This window comes from Sardina pilchardus, chromosome 3, assembly GCF_963854185.1.
Source record: "Sardina pilchardus chromosome 3, fSarPil1.1, whole genome shotgun sequence".
NCBI classification, from domain to species: domain Eukaryota; kingdom Metazoa; phylum Chordata; class Actinopteri; order Clupeiformes; family Clupeidae; genus Sardina; species Sardina pilchardus.
The window spans coordinates 36,444,596-36,462,630 of record NC_084996.1 but is presented as its reverse complement, the minus strand read 5'-3'; the positions used below and the strand labels follow the sequence as shown (position 1 = coordinate 36,462,630).

The window sequence follows — 18,035 nt, the reverse complement described above, 5'->3', positions numbered from 1 at the left end:
ACGAGCGAGCGAGCGAGGGAATGGACCGGGAGGATGAGCCAAAGGGACGCAGAGAGCAGTGGGAGGGGGGGTAGAGAGAGGGAGAGAGAGAGAGAAGAGAGGAGTGCAGACCAACAGAGAGCATCCATCTCTCCTCCACTCCACCCCGATGACAGGTGAGGAACTCCGATGTCTCCTCAGCCTACCCTATTCCCCTCTTCCACTCCTCTCCTCCCTTCATCCCTCTGTTCTATACCCCCCTACCCCCGTCACTCCTCATCTGGGGCTTATAACTCCTCATTTGGCCTCTGTGTGTGTGTCTGTGTGTGTGTGAAGGTGGGGGTAGGCTACAAAGATTTGCCCATGGAATGGACAGGTCAGGTCAACCTCCCGGTGAGATTCATGGCCCCCGCGATTGACCGCACAGGCTAATTCCGCAGTTGATTCATGTATTAACCGAGCGATTCAGGGTTGACGGTGTCCGGCGGTCGATTAATGGTCAGCACGATTTAGAGCTAATTTATCCACTGATGGATGGCCCACAGCACGCTCTCAGGGTTAGTATTGAGAGGGGGGCTAATAGATGGAGCCCATTCCAACACGTTGCTGACTGCACTGAACGGAAAATTACCCACCGCGCGCTCACTCGCTCACTCACTCGCTCGCTCGTTTGCATGTATCTCATGCAGAAACATGTGTGACTTTGTACAGAATGTTTGTGTGTGTGTGTGTGTGTGTGTGTGTGTGTGTGTGTGGTTGTGTGTATTCGTGAATGTCTGATGAATCTGAAGAAGTCTGCCATTTTATTGGTCTTGTTAATTTACATTTCACTTCATCTCATTTAGTCAGCTCCTAAATTCACTGTTATGACCTTTAACGCAGTGACTGGTAAACTTGTATTATTATTCTTTTTTTTTTTCATCGGTTGGCCACACTCCACCCCACCATACTGTAATACAGTGGCCTCCACCCGCACCCCTACCCCCACCCCCTCCAAACCAATCCAGTGGGCAAAAAGCAGAACTGGTCGGACACAAAAACAGGAGCTAGAAATGCCAATAGTACAAATTAAATAATTTCTCACTACGCCAAAGCCTCCCCTCCCTCCTATCGGACATCATAGAAAAGTTTGATTGCAGTTTTAATGGAAATCAATAGCTCCTTCAAATTGCTCACTGCAAGAGCAACTTTTTTTTTTCAATCTACACAAAATGTCATTACGTTTTTTGAGACTAACAATTTCAGGAGGACCGCAAAAAAAAAGAAAAAAATAGAAAAAAATTCATGAGTGGCGATTTGACCAAACATACCACTGTGACCATTTCAACAGCAGACAGAGAGAGAGAGAGAGAGAGAGAGAGAGAGAGAGAGAGAGAAGGTGAGAAATACAAGAAGACGTGTAGGACACCTTCTTTACTTCACCCCTAAATAAATAAGCGAATGAAGTGGGATGACGGCTCGGCATGTTGTCCTCTAGAGACAAGCGCGTGAATCAGAAACACTTTACTCTTTCAAAGCCCCTGAGATTTTCCCTCCTTCTCTTTTTCTGTATTTCATTCTCTCTCTCTTTCTCTTTTCTTTTCTCCTTGTGTTCTTCTCACGTATATTCCCTGGGGCAGGAGCATTCCACAGCAACGTTTATCTGATCAGCAGGCTCTCTTCTTCTCTTCCCCATCTCTCTCATACTTTCTTTATCACTCTTGTTCTCTCTCTCTGTCTGTCTTTCCCCTGTGCTCTCTCCCTCATTCTCTCTCTCTCTCTCCCCTTCTCCCTCTTTCTCTCACTCACTCACTCACTCCTGCTTTCTCTCTCGCTTCCACAAACGGCTATGTGGTGGTTTATTGATCTGTTCTGGGAGCCAATGGGCAAATCCATCCAATCAATAGCCATGTACAACCTTGTGAGGAATGGAAAGTGGTGAACTGTCTGTGTGTGTCTGTGTGTGTCTGTGTGTGTCTGTGTGTGTCTGTGTCTGTGTCTGTGTGTGTGCCATCATCCAAGTTCTTTGCAAATCAGCCTGCACAAATAACTCCAGTCTGACATCTGATTTAACAGACATGGAATACACACACACACAACCACACAACCACATTGACGCTCAAAGTGCCAAAGCACACACTGAAACATGCACAGACACACAGACACACAGACACACACACACACACACACACCCTGTTCTCTCCGCAGCAGTCCCCCTGGAGCAGAGGCTCCGTGGTGGGCCATTTATCCCCGTCAGTGTCATTTTCAGCGGGTCACCGCGGGGGTGGGGGCTTAGGGAGAGGATCGGCATCTCAGTGGGGAAACTCACACAATGTGCCCCCCCCCCCCCCGCCCCCCCTGCCATCCATTCATCAGACCCACCCCCCCTGCCATCCATTCATCAGACCCACCCCCCATGTAGACCTGAACACATGTGGAGTCAAGGGACCTGATGCTGGCACCTGCAGAATCCATAGTGCTACAGACATCTGAGGGGTACACGTCCACAAGTGAGCCACCACTGACCCCTTCATCCAGCTTCTGCACTCCCCGCATCGATGGCTTCATCTGCATCTGCTGGTGGCGAATCAAAGGAGGAGAGATCTAATGGTGAGAAGGGCATTGGTGCACGTGTCTGTTGAGGCACACTTAGCGCTTAGCTGGAACGGACAACTTCGACCAAAACAAAAATGCGCCTTTTGATTAGCCGCTCATGGGCGGACGCGATGGTAGCCAGTGCACCTGCTGTGCACATGTTTTTTTCCTATTCCGCCCACTCGTCAGGCCTGACCCTCAGGTGTGTGTGTTGGGTGGGTGTGTGTGTGTGTGGGGGGGAGGGGACGGGGGGCAGTGGTTCTGACTGAGGACCAGAATGAAAGAGCGCTCAACACACTCACCTTGGGTGATGGCGTCCATGGGTGGGCTGTGAAGGTTGCACGTAAAGTCTGTTGATGCCTCACACTCAAGGTCCTCTTTCATCCTAAAACACACACACACACACACACACACACACACACACACACACACACACACACACACACACACACACACACACACACACACAGGGAGCGAGTATGAGGTTAGCTTTGAGGCTATATCCAGTGAAGAAGGAAAAGAGAACATGCAGAAAAAAACAGAATTCTAAATACATTTTTTAACCAAAATGCCAATTAAGAGTATTATAGCAGATGAGGGAGGGGACAGATAAAGAGTGTGAGAGGAGAGATACCGATGCACAGTACACACAACAATATGCGGTGTGAGCAGTGGATGTTTCGATGCTGATGAAAGGTGTGTGTGTGAGTGTGTGTATGTATGTAGAGGGAGCAAGTGGGAAAGGCCAGGGAGAAAGCGACTCGCTCAGAGAGGTCCTGTGAATAATTAAACAGGCCTTAATTAAACCTGTAAACGAAGGAATGACCCTTACCACAGGGGAGCCCCATGGGGCTGGTAGGGACGGGGAGGCGGTTGCGGGGAGAGAGACAGGGAGAGAGACAGGGAGAGAGAGAGAGAGAGAGAGAGAGAGAGAGAGACAGAGAGAGAGAGAGAGAGACAGAGACAGAGACAGAGACAGAGACAGAGAGAGAGAGCAAGGGTCAGAACATTAACACGGGCTAGCGGAAAACAGAGCAACAGGATCCTCTCATTTGCTTTGACGTTTAAAGTTGTTCTATTCCTCCAGGGGCCTTTGAAAGGGAATTGATCGGATGAAAAGCATTTTCTCAGTGTGTGTGTGTGTGTGTGTGTGTGTGTGTGTGTGTGTGTGTGAGAGAGAGAGAGAGAGAGAAAGAGAGTTTGTGTGTGAGAAAGACAAACTATGAGAAAGATTAAGGAAGGAGGGAGAAGAAGGGAGGGGAGGGGAGAGAAAGGGAGAATATGTCTGAAGCAGTTAGGACCTTATACCTTGTATAAAGTATCTAAAACCCTCACTTGATAAGAAAATTACTTAAGTAAAAAATGTATATTCTATAAGCATACAACTGAAGTAAAAGTGTTAAAATATCTAGTACTTAAAGTGCAGTACTTGAAGTGTACAGTGGGGAGAATTAGTATTTGAATCCATGCTAAAGTTGACTAAAAAGAGGAGTATATAATCGTCTTTTGAAAATTGATCTTAATGCCTTAATTAAAATAATGAGTAAAAAATCCAACCTTTAAGGACACAAATTTACTTTGTGAATGAAGAATGTATTGTACACAAATGTGCTTCCTTAAAATGCAGGGGTCATAAGTATTTGACCCCTATGTTAAATTCCCAAAGAAGCATGTTTCTTATTTTTTAACAGCCAGTTGTTTCATGGATCCAGGATACTATGCATCCTGAGAAGTTTCCCTTGACCTTTGGAGTCAGGGCTGGACTGGGACCAAAAAACGGCCCGGGCATTTTTGGCCATAGTGGCCCACCATGATAATTTACACGATAAAACGTATGTGCACACTGTTTTGCTTGTAAAACATATTTAAGTAAACCGCAGTAGCCTGCATGGAAGCGAGTAGACTAGCCTACCCTTGCTAAAAAAAATATTAATTATTATTATACTCTCTCTCTCTCTCTCTCTCTCTCTCTCTCTCTCTCTCTCTCTCTCTCTCTCTCTCTCTCTCTCTCTCTCTCTCTCTCTCTCTCTCTCTCTCACACACACACACACACACACACACACACACACACACACACACACACACACACACACACACACACACACACACACACACAACCACGCACCCACTAGAGTAAACCAGCAAGGATGAGGTTGTGCACAAAATATCATATGCTATTAAATGCTTCACTAAATAAAACCTGCTATAATTTATGTTGAGCATTTGCACAGTTTTAGCCAACAATTCACCTTGATACTATTTAGTGAAGATGTATAGGCTACACATCCCAAAACATTTTCATTGTTAATTCCATGGGCTATCACCATTCCTGTTTCATTCCATGCGTCTGACTGCATGTCTCTGTGTATGGGTGTCTGCTTGTCTGCGCAAAGAAATTTGATAGTTTGCTTGTTGTACTGCGTCAAGATTGACAACAATTTCGACCAATCGTGACTGTCTTAAGATTTCAGAAGGTTGATGGCGAGCCGACAACTCGTTAATTTGATGGGTATCGCAATTCAAATGCATGCGAGAGGGGTAGGCCTACACAGAAACCACACAAAAAGACGCGCTCACACTATAAAACTTTGTTTTGCTTAACTGGGTGCCTAATCCTACATAGTAGGCAGGTTACATCTAAAAGAAGCCAGGGGAAGCAGCAGTCGCAGAATTCAAACTTGTAATTGTTCGTTGTGCGCCCAAAAAGTTCAGCCAACATTTCGGCTACTTCTTACCTGGCTCACATAGCTATTCTGACCTCCTTCTCAATCTGTCCCTGCTGGGTCACGTCTCTCACCTCTTCCTCCTCCTCCGAATCAATTTGAATAGCTAGTCCTTCCTCTGTGTAACTACTCTGTTGCACACTCGCATGTGCCTCTCTGAAGCCTGTGCACTCGGTGGTGCTTCTGCACTGCTGCTATGTCGACGGCCTTGTGTGAACTTGTGGTGGCAAACATTTCTGTAATTGTAGCACATTTTTGCTGCATCCACTTGTAGGCTTTTGCCTTTTATCTCGCAACTTCTCTGCGCCCCCCTTGTGCTTTTGTGGTTTGTCTTTGTACATTTTCATATACGGACGGTCTCATACTCCGGTCGAACTCCAGTCAAGAGGGAGATGAGGCCGGGAGGGAGACAGGGAGGGGCCTGAGATGTCATTGGACTAGCCCAATGTCAATCAAGGCAGTCAACCAATGGGCCGCGATTCGCTACCGTTGCGGCCGTACGCTATATAAATTAGCCTATTTTTTTTTTAATTATTAGTAGTAAATTATGACAGCCTCGGCCCATATATGCGTCGGCCCACCGGGCATTGCCCGGTATGCCCTATGGCCAGTCCATGCCTGTTTGGAGTTAAAATAGCCCCATATCACCACATACCCTTCACCATACCTAGAGATTGGCATAGTGTTTCTTCCTATTAGCCTGTTTGATGCTCATTGAGCTCAATGCAAGGTGCACTCCCCTACACAGCTGACCACACTTCATATTTGTATCCTTGTTTTAGTCATATTTATTACATATTTATTCAAATGTAATATGTATTACATATTCATTGTGTATGTTTTTGTTCTTGTGTCGTGCTGAGGCATCATGCGGAGCTGCGCTCCAATTTCATTGTACATTTGCCACAATGATGTAGCCTGTATCCCAGACCGAAGTTTAGCCCCGCCTACATCCTTTTTCTGCAAGAATTGAGTATGACGTCGTCAGGCTAACAATGATGATAAAGCTCATTAAATAATTAATCCATTCATCCATTCATTCATTCATTCACCTTATTCCCTTCCGGAAAATGTTTCAGGTCTCTCTGCATTCGAACCAGCAGGTTCAGAGGAAGATTTTCCCCTGTGGCTGTCACCCAGCAGTTACTTTTTTCTTTTACCCGCCAAGATTCTTTTCTCGTCCCAGTGAGGAGCCCTGGTGGTGCCAGACAGCTGGACCAGCTGATGGGAGTCAGATGTGGGTTCCATTCGAGGTTCCACCTCTTCACCTCCACCTAACCGTGGAGCGTTTGTGTTTGTTTTGTCCGGGTGGCTGACCGGGAGCTGTCCAGTATCTAGGTGCTGAAGTTGCCTTGGCCTGTAGCCTACACAAATACCAGGAAAGATGTAGAGGATTATTATTGTAGCCTAATTTCATGATTATGTTTTTCACAATATGATTAGTTGTATTAAACCCTTTCTGATGGGTAGCCTATGCTGCTGTAGCTTAGGCTGGCAGTTTAATTATTCTCTCACGCCGCCATATGGAATATCAACGAGGGGTTAACTTTTCTCTGGTTGGCAATGGCTGTAGCATTATTTTGAAAACATTTGAGGTTTATACCGAAATTCAGGATGCCTCTGGTTGCTGAAATCGTGGACCTAGGCCTACTCAATAAAACAAAACGTAGATATAGTAAGCCGCCCTGCAATGCTCACTGATGTCAGCTAGCTACAGAGATGGCTGATGCCAGATCAATACTTTTACGGTCTATGATCAAGACAGCAGCTTGTAATGCACTTCAATAAAGCTGTGTAGATCTAGTCAGAGGTTCTGGAAGATCTAGTGATTTTCAGTGGTGTCACTCACATGACTGACATCACTGAGTAGAATGTTGGGAGAATTCAACAATGGAGGATTCTACGTTGTATTAGAACTTTTCTTTGAATTCTACGCAGCTCAGTCACTTGCTACTTGCTGATACGAGAGAGAGGACATACCAAGCGCTTGCTGACGATTTGACGATTTGACACAACCTTTTACTGTTTATTGTTTAACTTTGATTGATTTTCTTAATATTTAAACTATTAACTTAATTTTGAATATTTTATTCGTAATTTTTGACTGAGTTAATCTTAACTATAACAGTTTTTAAGAGGTAAGTAAAATTAGCAGTTAGACTAGCCGTGTTGTTTAGGTTTAAAGTTTTCAGGTTGCCATGGGGATCCCGAGGACGGACTGCGTCAGTGAGGAGGAGCTAGGACAGCTGAGCTGGGCCGAGCAAGTTGACCTCGCGTACCCCCTGGAGGAGTGTAAGTTCAGAGGACAGATTTAAGAAAGATGGGATTGTTTTATAGGACTTCAGTTAGCCTACCAACTGCAGTTGTATAGGACTACAGCTAATCTAACGTATTGCTTCAGATGTACCAGTGTTGTTTAAAGGTGTCTGTTCTATATAGGTAGGCTAAAGTAGGCTATCTCAGGCAAAGACTTTTATAAATGTTTTAGTTATATGCCTACGACCTTTGTTAGTGTACACCACCCACAGTGAAACCACACTGAAAAACAAATTCAAGGCTACATTTGTTCATTCCTGTGGGATCTTCTGTTTATCAGGCTGGAGTGAGAGGTGCCTGTCGGAGCCACATCTCGGCATGGAGGACCACCGCAGGCCTGAGGTGAGGTCAGGGGAGGAGAAGCTGAACCTGGACAGCTGGTACCTGGCCTATGGGGACCCCTTCGCCCTGAGTAAGTCAATAATGAGAAAGATGGTTATTCTCTGTAGAAGTATAGGATGTATTCTATTTAATCTCATTCTTCACAACTAGATCTTGTGGTTGGGGAGTCAAATGTTATCTCTACTGCACTGATTGTGACACCTTGTGAATTTTACAGTGAAGGTGCGAGCTCTGGAGCAGGAGCGCAGGAGCTTGCAGCAGCTCCTGCAGCACCAGAGGGAAGAGCTGAGGGCTCTGGAGGGGTCTCACACCACGGAGCTGAGGGCTCTGGAGAGGGAGCGTGGAGAGGAGAGAGCCGAGTGGGAGAGACAGAGGGCGGAGAGAGAGGAGGCCCTGCTGTCTGTGATGATGTCCATCAGCAGACAGAAGCTCATGGAGGAGCTCAGGTGCCAGCCAGCTACACTGGTGGTGAGACATGATTGCTTGCTTTCAGCACTGATAGCATTACTCTGGCCGTGAATTAATACTATAAGTCTATGGAGAAAGTGCATACAGTCTAAAGCACCCTGAATGACCACTTTGCTTGTCAATGGCTACATAAACTTGAATTTCAACTATGAAGTTTCAGAATCTCTTGAGCATTTCCATACCTGTTTGTTTTATAATACAGAGTACCAAACACCTGGGTAGATAAGAGACTGACTTGCCTTACTATTTGAAAACTTCCCATATCTGCAAGATGATTTTGAAAGAATTCAATTTTGTGTTTTTTCTTCTTGTTCAGGATGCCCCCAGCAGCAGTGCCTCTAAAGGCGAACTGAAAGCTCTCGCCAAGGCAGAGAAGAAGGCCAGGAAGGTGGAGAGGCGCAGTAAGAAGGAGAAGAAAGCCATCAAGCCCAAGCGATGGTGGCACTGCTGCATTTGTACTTCAGCAGTTGACAACTGACCAAGCCTCTGACCGGGCTGTGGAGGAGGCTCACATTATATAAGCCTATATATATTATACATTTTTAACATTTACATTTTTAAAATATATAGTCATTTTTTTAAATATATAGTAACATATTATCATATTCATTCATTCATTCATTCATAGTATCATATTATTTATTAATATTTTTTGTTTTCAATAAATACACATTTATATTAACCACATCATTTCATTTCTGTTCTGCTTTATTTTGGATTTCCATGCACACTCATTTGTGTATTTTTAAGTAGCCTACAGTATGTCTCTTGCTGACATTCGAATGACATTCATCATGTTCAAAATTAAGAGTAGTTCAAATTAGAATATGAGCGTCAAGTCAACTCATTCGAATGTTACAGACAAATACAGTGGTCTACATTTCTGCATTTGAATATATCAAGCCTTAGAGGCCTGACCTTCCTTCAGTTGTTGGGATCAAAATGAAAAAACTTTTCTGACATGTGCAATGTTCCCAGTAAGATTGAACTGAAAGTCAGAAATAAATAATCCTGAGATTCTTTCACAACTCATTTTAGGCAGTTTCTGCTTAAAAGTGTTCTTGTTTTAGAAACCATTGGGAGTCTTATGCACAGTTGTCAGACAACAGAAAGAAAGTGTATCACTTATAAGCATACACAGATGAGGTATGCCAGCACAAAAAGTCTACTGTTAAGAACCCAAACATGTTTACCACTTTGCAATTATCTGAGACATATCTAATGTAAAAGTCAAATTTGCTGTACAGAGAAGGGGTTCAACAGGGGTTCAACAGTAGACATCCATTGTTTCAGCGCAAAGATGTGCAGAAACAAACACACAGACGGCATGCACAAGCAAGCTGCTCATGCCTTCGGTGGTACACAAAAACAAGCACTGGTTAATGCAATTTGGTGGTGCAATTCAGACAGGAGGATCATCGTACAGCCGGACAATTTATAATTTGGTGTTAATGTGCTATGACTCAAGGCACGGTATCTTAAATCGCCTCTAATCCATGACCTTATTAAGCAGTCCATGGTGATACTTTATGTGCCAAATGTTTCATAAAAGCCTGAAACTTGGCATATTTGTACAATTTGGGGTCCTGAACATTTTCAGAAATGGAGCCATCGCAAAAACGCCTCGTGGCAGCCATGGCGGCCATTTTACTTTCCGCCATATATTTTACCTTGTTTTCAGGTTGTCATGGAGATCCCGAAGATGTACAGCTGTGTCAGGGAGGTGGAGCACAGACCGATAAACTGAGCCTCGCTTACCCCCTGGAGGAGTGTGAGTTCAGACAACAGATTAAAGAAAGATGGGACTCTTTTGTACCTTTTCAAATAAAATATTTTCTACATCTTGGATGTGATATGAGTGACTGATTCTCTCCTCTGCATATTCTGAATGGTCTCTGTACCTCTTACACACACAGACCCCTGAAGATTTGGGATTAGCGGCCACAACATGTTTGAATGTTTGGAATTTCCCCCCAAATCAGGCTGTGTCAGGTCACACTGGGGCTGCTGGAGCTTGAAATCTCCCGGTAATATTTAACGTCCCATTCCACCCCTGAACACACACAGAAAAACACAATTTCATCTGGGCACACCAGGGGTGGACAGTAACTAAGTACATTTACTTGATTTTACTCCACTACATTTGAAAGACAAATACTGTATTTGATTCCTTAATTGCAAAAATTCAATAGACCATCTTGAGGTTATTTTTTTGAATAGTTGAATTTGAACTTGGCTGAATTAGTTGTGGTAAAGATGGTGGCAACAATTGAGTTATCTTTTAGATTTTAGAACAGAGAATGAATAATTATTTAAATTGCATCCATTTTAACAGTTGCAAATGTATGAAAGTAGGTCAAATGTTTTTTGTTGGATGTAAGGAACTAAAGGCAAGTACTTTAGGTCGCCTGCCAATCTGCAGAGGAAGATTTTCCCCTGTGGCTGTCACCCTGCAGTTACTTTTTTCTTTTACCCGCCAAGATTCTTTTCTCGTCCCAGTGAGGAGCCCTGGTGGTGCCAGACAGCTGGACCAGCTGATGGGAGTCAGATGTGGGTTCCATTCGAGGTTCCACCTCTTCACCTCCACCTAACCGTGGAGCGTTTGTGTTTGTTTTGTCCGGGTGGCTGACCGGGAGCTGTCCAGTATCTAGGTGCTGAAGTTGCCATGGCCTGTAGCCTACACAAATACCAGGAAAGATGTAGAGGATTATTATTGTAGCCTAATTTCATGATTATGTTTTTCACAATATGATTAGTTGTATTAAACCCTTTCAGATGGGTATGCTGCTGTAGCCTAGGCTGGCAGTTTAATTATTCTCTCACGCCGCCATATGGAATATCAACGAGGGGTTAACTTTTCTCTGATTGGCAATGGCTGTAGCATTATTTTGAAAACATTTGAGGTTTATACCGAAATTCAGTATGCCTCTGGTTGCTGAAATCGTGGACCTACTCAACAAAACAAAACGACCCGAGCTCGTACAGTAGATAAAGTAAGCCGCCCTGCAATGCTCACTGATGTCAGCTAGCTACAGAGATGGCTGATGCCAGATCAATACTTTTACGGTCTATGATCAAGACAGCAGCTTGTAATGCACTTCAATAAAGCTGTGTAGATCTAGTCAGAGGTTCTGGAAGATCTAGTGCTTTTCAGTGGTGTCACCAGAGAGGGTTAAAGCGGAGCTTTGGTGTCACTCACATGACTGACATCACTGAGTAGAATGTTGGGAGAATTCAACAATGGAGGATTCTACGTTGTATTAGAACTTTTCTTTGAATTCTACGCAGTTCACTCACTTGCTACTTGCTGATACGAGAGAGAGGACATACCAAGCGCTTGCTGACGATTTGACACAACCTTTTACTGTTTATTGTTTAACTTTGATTGATTTCCTTAATATTTAAACTATTAACTTAATTTTGAATATTTTATTCGTAATTTTTGACTGAGTTAATCTTAACTATAACAGTTTTTAAGAGGTAAGTAAAATTAGCAGTTAGACTAGCCGTGTTGTTTAGGATTGAAGTTTTCAGGTTGCCATGGGGATCCCGAGGACGGACTGCGTCAGTGAGGAGGAGCTAGGACAGCTGAGCTGGGCCGAGCAAGTTGACCTCGCGTACCCCCTGGAGGAGTGTAAGTTCAGAGGACAGATTTAAGAAAGATGGGATTGTTTTATAGGACTTCAGTTACCAACTGCAGTTGTATAGGACTACAGCTAAGCTAACGTATTGCTTCAGATGTACCAGTGTTGTTTAAAGGTGTCTGTTCTATATTAGTCTAAGGTAGGCTAAGGTAGGCTATCTCAGGCAAAGACTTTTATAAATGTTTTAGTTATATGCCTACGACTTTTGTTAGTGTACACCACCCACAGTGAAACCACACTGAAAAACAAATTCAAGGCTACATTTGTTCATTCCTGTGGGATCTTCTGTTTATCAGGCTGGAGTGAGAGGTGCCTGTCGGAGCCACATCTCGGCATGGAGGACCACCGCAGGCCTGAGGTGAGGTCAGGGGAGGAGAAGCTGAACCTGGACAGCTGGTACCTGGCCTATGGGGACCCCTTCGCCCTGAGTAAGTCAATAATGAGAAAGATGGTTATTCTCTGTAGAAGTATAGGATGTATTCTATTTAATCTCATTCTTCACAACTAGATCTTGTGGTTGGGGAGTCAAATGTTATCTCTACTGCACTGATTGTGACACCTTGTGAATTTTACAGTGAAGGTGCGAGCTCTGGAGCAGGAGCGCAGGAGTTTGCAGCAGCTCCTGCAGCACCAGAGGGAAGAGCTGAGGGCTCTGGAGGGGTCTCACACCACGGAGCTGAGGGCTCTGGAGAGGGAGCGCGGAGAGGAGAGAGCCGAGTGGGAGAGACAGAGGGCGGAGAGAGAGGAGGCCCTGCTGTCTGTGATGATGTCCATCAGCAGACAGAAGCTCATGGAGGAGCTCAGGTGCCAGCCAGCTACACTGGTGGTGAGACATGATTGCTTGCTTTCAGCACTGATAGCATTACTCTGGCCGTGAATTAATACTATAAGTCTATGGAGAAAGTGCATACAGTCTAAAGCACCCTGAATGACCACTTTGCTTGTCAATGGCTACATAAACTTGAATTTCAACTATGAAGTTTCAGAATCTCTTGAGCATTTCCATACCTGTTTGTTTTATAATACAGAGTACCAAACACCTGGGTAGATAAGAGACTGACTTGCCTTACTATTTGAAAACTTCCCATATCTGCAAGATGATTTTGAAAGAATTCAATTTTGTGTTTTTTCTTCTTGTTCAGGATGCCCCCAGCAGCAGTGCCTCTAAAGGCGAACTGAAAGCTCTCGCCAAGGCAGAGAAGAAGGCCAGGAAGGTGGAGAGGCGCAGTAAGAAGGAGAAGAAAGCCATCAAGCCCAAGCGATGGTGGCACTGCTGCATTTGTACTTCAGCAGTTGACAACTGACCAAGCCTCTGACCGGGCTGTGGAGGAGGCTCACATTATATAAGCCTATATATATTATACATTTTTAACATTTACATTTTTAAAATATATAGTCATTTTTTTAAATATATAGTAACATATTATCATATTCATTCATTCATTCATTCATAGTATCATATTATTTATTAATATTTTTTGTTTTCAATAAATACACATTTATATTAACCACATCATTTCATTTCTGTTCTGCTTTATTTTGGATTTCCATGCACACTCATTTGTGTATTTTTAAGTAGCCTACAGTATGTCTCTTGCTGACATTCGAATGACATTCATCATGTTCAAAATTAAGAGTAGTTCAAATTAGAATATGAGCGTCAAGTCAACTCATTCGAATGTTACAGACAAATACAGTGGTCTACATTTCTGCATTTGAATATATCAAGCCTTAGAGGCCTGACCTTCCTTCAGTTGTTGGGATCAAAATGAAAAAACTTTTCTGACATGTGCAATGTTCCCAGTAAGATTGAACTGAAAGTCAGAAATAAATAATCCTGAGATTCTTTCACAACTCATTTTAGGCAGTTTCTGCTTAAAAGTGTTCTTGTTTTAGAAACCATTGGGAGTCTTATGCACAGTTGTCAGACAACAGAAAGAAAGTGTATCACTTATAAGCATACACAGATGAGGTATGCCAGCACAAAAAGTCTACTGTTAAGAACCCAAACATGTTTACCACTTTGCAATTATCTGAGACATATCTAATGTAAAAGTCAAATTTGCTGTACAGAGAAGGGGTTCAACAGGGGTTCAACAGTAGACATCCATTGTTTCAGCGCAAAGATGTGCAGAAGAAAACACACAGACGGCATGCACAAGCAAGCTGCTCATGCCTTCGGTGGTACACAAAAACAAGCACTGGTTAATGCAATTTGGTGGTGCAATTCAGACAGGAGGATCATCGTACAGCCGGACAATTTATAATTTGGTGTTAATGTGCTATGACTCAAGGCACGGTATCTTAAATCGCCTCTAATCCATGACCTTATTAAGCAGTCCATGGTGATACTTTATGTGCCAAATGTTTCATAAAAGCATGAAACTTGGCACATTTGTACAATTTGGGGTCCTGAACATTTTCAGAAATGGAGCCATCGCAAAAACGCCTCGTGGCAGCCATGGCGGCCATTTTACTTTCCGCCATATATTTTACCTTGTTTTCAGGTTGTCATGGAGATCCCGAAGATGTACAGCTGTGTCAGGGAGGTGGAGCACAGACCGATAAACTGAGCCTCGCTTACCCCCTGGAGGAGTGTGAGTTCAGACAACAGATTAAAGAAAGATGGGACTCTTTTGTACCTTTTCAAATAAAATATTTTCTACATCTTGGATGTGATATGAGTGACTGATTCTCTCCTCTGCATATTCTGAATGGTCTCTGTACCTCTTACACACACAGACCCCTGAAGATTTGGGATTAGCGGCCACAACATGTTTGAATGTTTGGAATTTCCCCCCAAATCAGGCTGTGTCAGGTCACACTGGGGCTGCTGGAGCTTGAAATCTCCCGGTAATATTTAACGTCCCATTCCACCCCTGAACACACACAGAAAAACACAATTTCATCTGGGCACACCAGGGGTGGACAGTAACTAAGTACATTTACTTGATTTTACTCCACTACATTTGAAAGACAAATACTGTATTTGATTCCTTAATTGCAAAAATTCAATAGACCATCTTGAGGTTATTTTTTTGAATAGTTGAATTTGAACTTGGCTGAATTAGTTGTGGTAAAGATGGTGGCAACAATTGAGTTATCTTTTAGATTTTTGAACAGAGAATGAATAATTATTTAAATTGCATCCATTTTAACAGTTGCAAATGTATGAAAGTAGGTCAAATGTTTTTTGTTGGATGTAAGGAACTAAAGGCAAGTACTTTAGGTCGCCTGCCAATCTGCAGAGGAAGATTTTCCCCTGTGGCTGTCACCCTGCAGTTACTTTTTTCTTTTACCCGCCAAGATTCTTTTCTCGTCCCAGTGAGGAGCCCTGGTGGTGCCAGACAGCTGGACCAGCTGATGGGAGTCAGATGTGGGTTCCATTCGAGGTTCCACCTCTTCACCTCCACCTAACCGTGGAGCGTTTGTGTTTGTTTTGTCCGGGTGGCTGACCGGGAGCTGTCCAGTATCTAGGTGCTGAAGTTGCCATGGCCTGTAGCCTACACAAATACCAGGAAAGATGTAGAGGATTATTATTGTAGCCTAATTTCATGATTATGTTTTTCACAATATGATTAGTTGTATTAAACCCTTTCAGATGGGTATGCTGCTGTAGCCTAGGCTGGCAGTTTAATTATTCTCTCACGCCGCCATATGGAATATCAACGAGGGGTTAACTTTTCTCTGATTGGCAATGGCTGTAGCATTATTTTGAAAACATTTGAGGTTTATACCGAAATTCAGTATGCCTCTGGTTGCTGAAATCGTGGACCTACTCAACAAAACAAAACGACCCGAGCTCGTACAGTAGATAAAGTAAGCCGCCCTGCAATGCTCACTGATGTCAGCTAGCTACAGAGATGGCTGATGCCAGATCAATACTTTTACGGTCTATGATCAAGACAGCAGCTTGTAATGCACTTCAATAAAGCTGTGTAGATCTAGTCAGAGGTTCTGGAAGATCTAGTGCTTTTCAGTGGTGTCACCAGAGAGGGTTAAAGCGGAGCTTTGGTGTCACTCACATGACTGACATCACTGAGTAGAATGTTGGGAGAATTCAACAATGGAGGATTCTACGTTGTATTAGAACTTTTCTTTGAATTCTACGCAGTTCACTCACTTGCTACTTGCTGATACGAGAGAGAGGACATACCAAGCGCTTGCTGACGATTTGACACAACCTTTTACTGTTTATTGTTTAACTTTGATTGATTTCCTTAATATTTAAACTATTAACTTAATTTTGAATATTTTATTCGTAATTTTTGACTGAGTTAATCTTAACTATAACAGTTTTTAAGAGGTAAGTAAAATTAGCAGTTAGACTAGCCGTGTTGTTTAGGTTTAAAGTTTTCAGGTTGCCATGGGGATCCCGAGGACGGACTGCGTCAGTGAGGAGGAGCTAGGACAGCTGAGCTGGGCCGAGCAAGTTGACCTCGCGTACCCCCTGGAGGAGTGTAAGTTCAGAGGACAGATTTAAGAAAGATGGGATTGTTTTATAGGACTTCAGTTACCAACTGCAGTTGTATAGGACTACAGCTAAGCTAACGTATTGCTTCAGATGTACCAGTGTTGTTTAAAGGTGTCTGTTCTATATTAGTCTAAGGTAGGCTAAGGTAGGCTATCTCAGGCAAAGACTTTTATAAATGTTTTAGTTATATGCCTACGACTTTTGTTAGTGTACACCACCCACAGTGAAACCACACTGAAAAACAAATTCAAGGCTACATTTGTTCATTCCTGTGGGATCTTCTGTTTATCAGGCTGGAGTGAGAGGTGCCTGTCGGAGCCACATCTCGGCATGGAGGACCACCGCAGGCCTGAGGTGAGGTCAGGGGAGGAGAAGCTGAACCTGGACAGCTGGTACCTGCCCTATGGGGACCCCTTCGCCCTGAGTAAGTCAATAATGAGAAAGATGGTTATTCTCTGTAGAAGTATAGGATGTATTCTATTTAATCTCATTCTTCACAACTAGATCTTGTGGTTGGGGAGTCAAATGTTATCTCTACTGCACTGATTGTGACACCTTGTGAATTTTACAGTGAAGGTGCGAGCTCTGGAGCAGGAGCGCAGGAGCTTGCAGCAGCTCCTGCAGCACCAGAGGGAAGAGCTGAGGGCTCTGGAGGGGTCTCACACCACGGAGCTGAGGGCTCTGGAGAGGGAGCGTGGAGAGGAGAGAGCCGAGTGGGAGAGACAGAGGGCGGAGAGAGAGGAGGCCCTGCTGTCTGTGATGATGTCCATCAGCAGACAGAAGCTCATGGAGGAGCTCAGGTGCCAGCCAGCTACACTGGTGGTGAGACATGATTGCTTGCTTTCAGCACTGATAGCATTACTCTGGCCGTGAATTAATACTATAAGTCTATGGAGAAAGTGCATACAGTCTAAAGCACCCTGAATGACCACTTTGCTTGTCAATGGCTACATAAACTTGAATTTCAACTATGAAGTTTCAGAATCTCTTGAGCATTTCCATACCTGTTTGTTTTATAATACAGAGTACCAAACACCTGGGTAGATAAGAGACTGACTTGCCTTACTATTTGAAAACTTCCCATATCTGCAAGATGATTTTGAAAGAATTCAATTTTGTGTTTTTTCTTCTTGTTCAGGATGCCCCCAGAAGCAGTGCCTCTAAAGGCGAACTGAAAGCTCTCGCCAAGGCAGAGAAGAAGGCCAGGAAGGTGGAGAGGCGCAGTAAGAAGGAGAAGAAAGCCATCAAGCCCAAGCGATGGTGGCACTGCTGCATTTGTACTTCAGCAGTTGACAACTGACCAAGCCTCTGACCGGGCTGTGGAGGAGGCTCACATTATATAAGCCTATATATATTATACATTTTTAACATTTACATTTTTAAAATATATAGTCATTTTTTAAAATATTTAGTAACATATTATCATATTCATTCATTCATTCATTCATAGTATCATATTATTTATTAATATTTTTTATTTTCAATAAATACACATTTATATTAACCACATCATTT

At 43.5% G+C, this 18,035-nt stretch overlaps 3 protein-coding genes across 3 annotated transcripts; all 3 read left to right on the top strand.

The window, feature by feature from the left end:
• The first annotated feature begins 7,251 nt into the window (after nucleotides 1–7,251).
• Nucleotides 7,252–8,880, top strand: LOC134075994 (zinc finger CCCH domain-containing protein 18-like). Its single transcript, XM_062531017.1, has 4 exons — nucleotides 7,252–7,568; nucleotides 7,873–8,004; nucleotides 8,152–8,402; nucleotides 8,719–8,880. Exons 1-4 carry the CDS (start codon nucleotides 7,475–7,477, stop codon nucleotides 8,878–8,880), a joined length of 639 nt encoding a protein of 212 aa, XP_062387001.1. The 5' UTR covers nucleotides 7,252–7,474.
• Nucleotides 8,881–11,854: 2,974 nt separating this feature from the next.
• Nucleotides 11,855–13,350, top strand: LOC134075993 (zinc finger CCCH domain-containing protein 18-like). The gene is made up of 4 exons (XM_062531015.1): nucleotides 11,855–12,036; nucleotides 12,343–12,474; nucleotides 12,622–12,872; nucleotides 13,189–13,350. The coding sequence occupies exons 1-4, from the start codon at nucleotides 11,943–11,945 to the stop codon at nucleotides 13,348–13,350; spliced, it is 639 nt and encodes a 212-aa protein (XP_062386999.1). The 5' UTR covers nucleotides 11,855–11,942.
• Nucleotides 13,351–16,285: 2,935 nt separating this feature from the next.
• LOC134075992 (zinc finger CCCH domain-containing protein 18-like) lies at nucleotides 16,286–17,820 on the top strand. The gene is made up of 4 exons (XM_062531014.1): nucleotides 16,286–16,506; nucleotides 16,813–16,944; nucleotides 17,092–17,342; nucleotides 17,659–17,820. Exons 1-4 carry the CDS (start codon nucleotides 16,413–16,415, stop codon nucleotides 17,818–17,820), a joined length of 639 nt encoding a protein of 212 aa, XP_062386998.1. The 5' UTR covers nucleotides 16,286–16,412.
• Nucleotides 17,821–18,035: the final 215 nt, after the last annotated feature.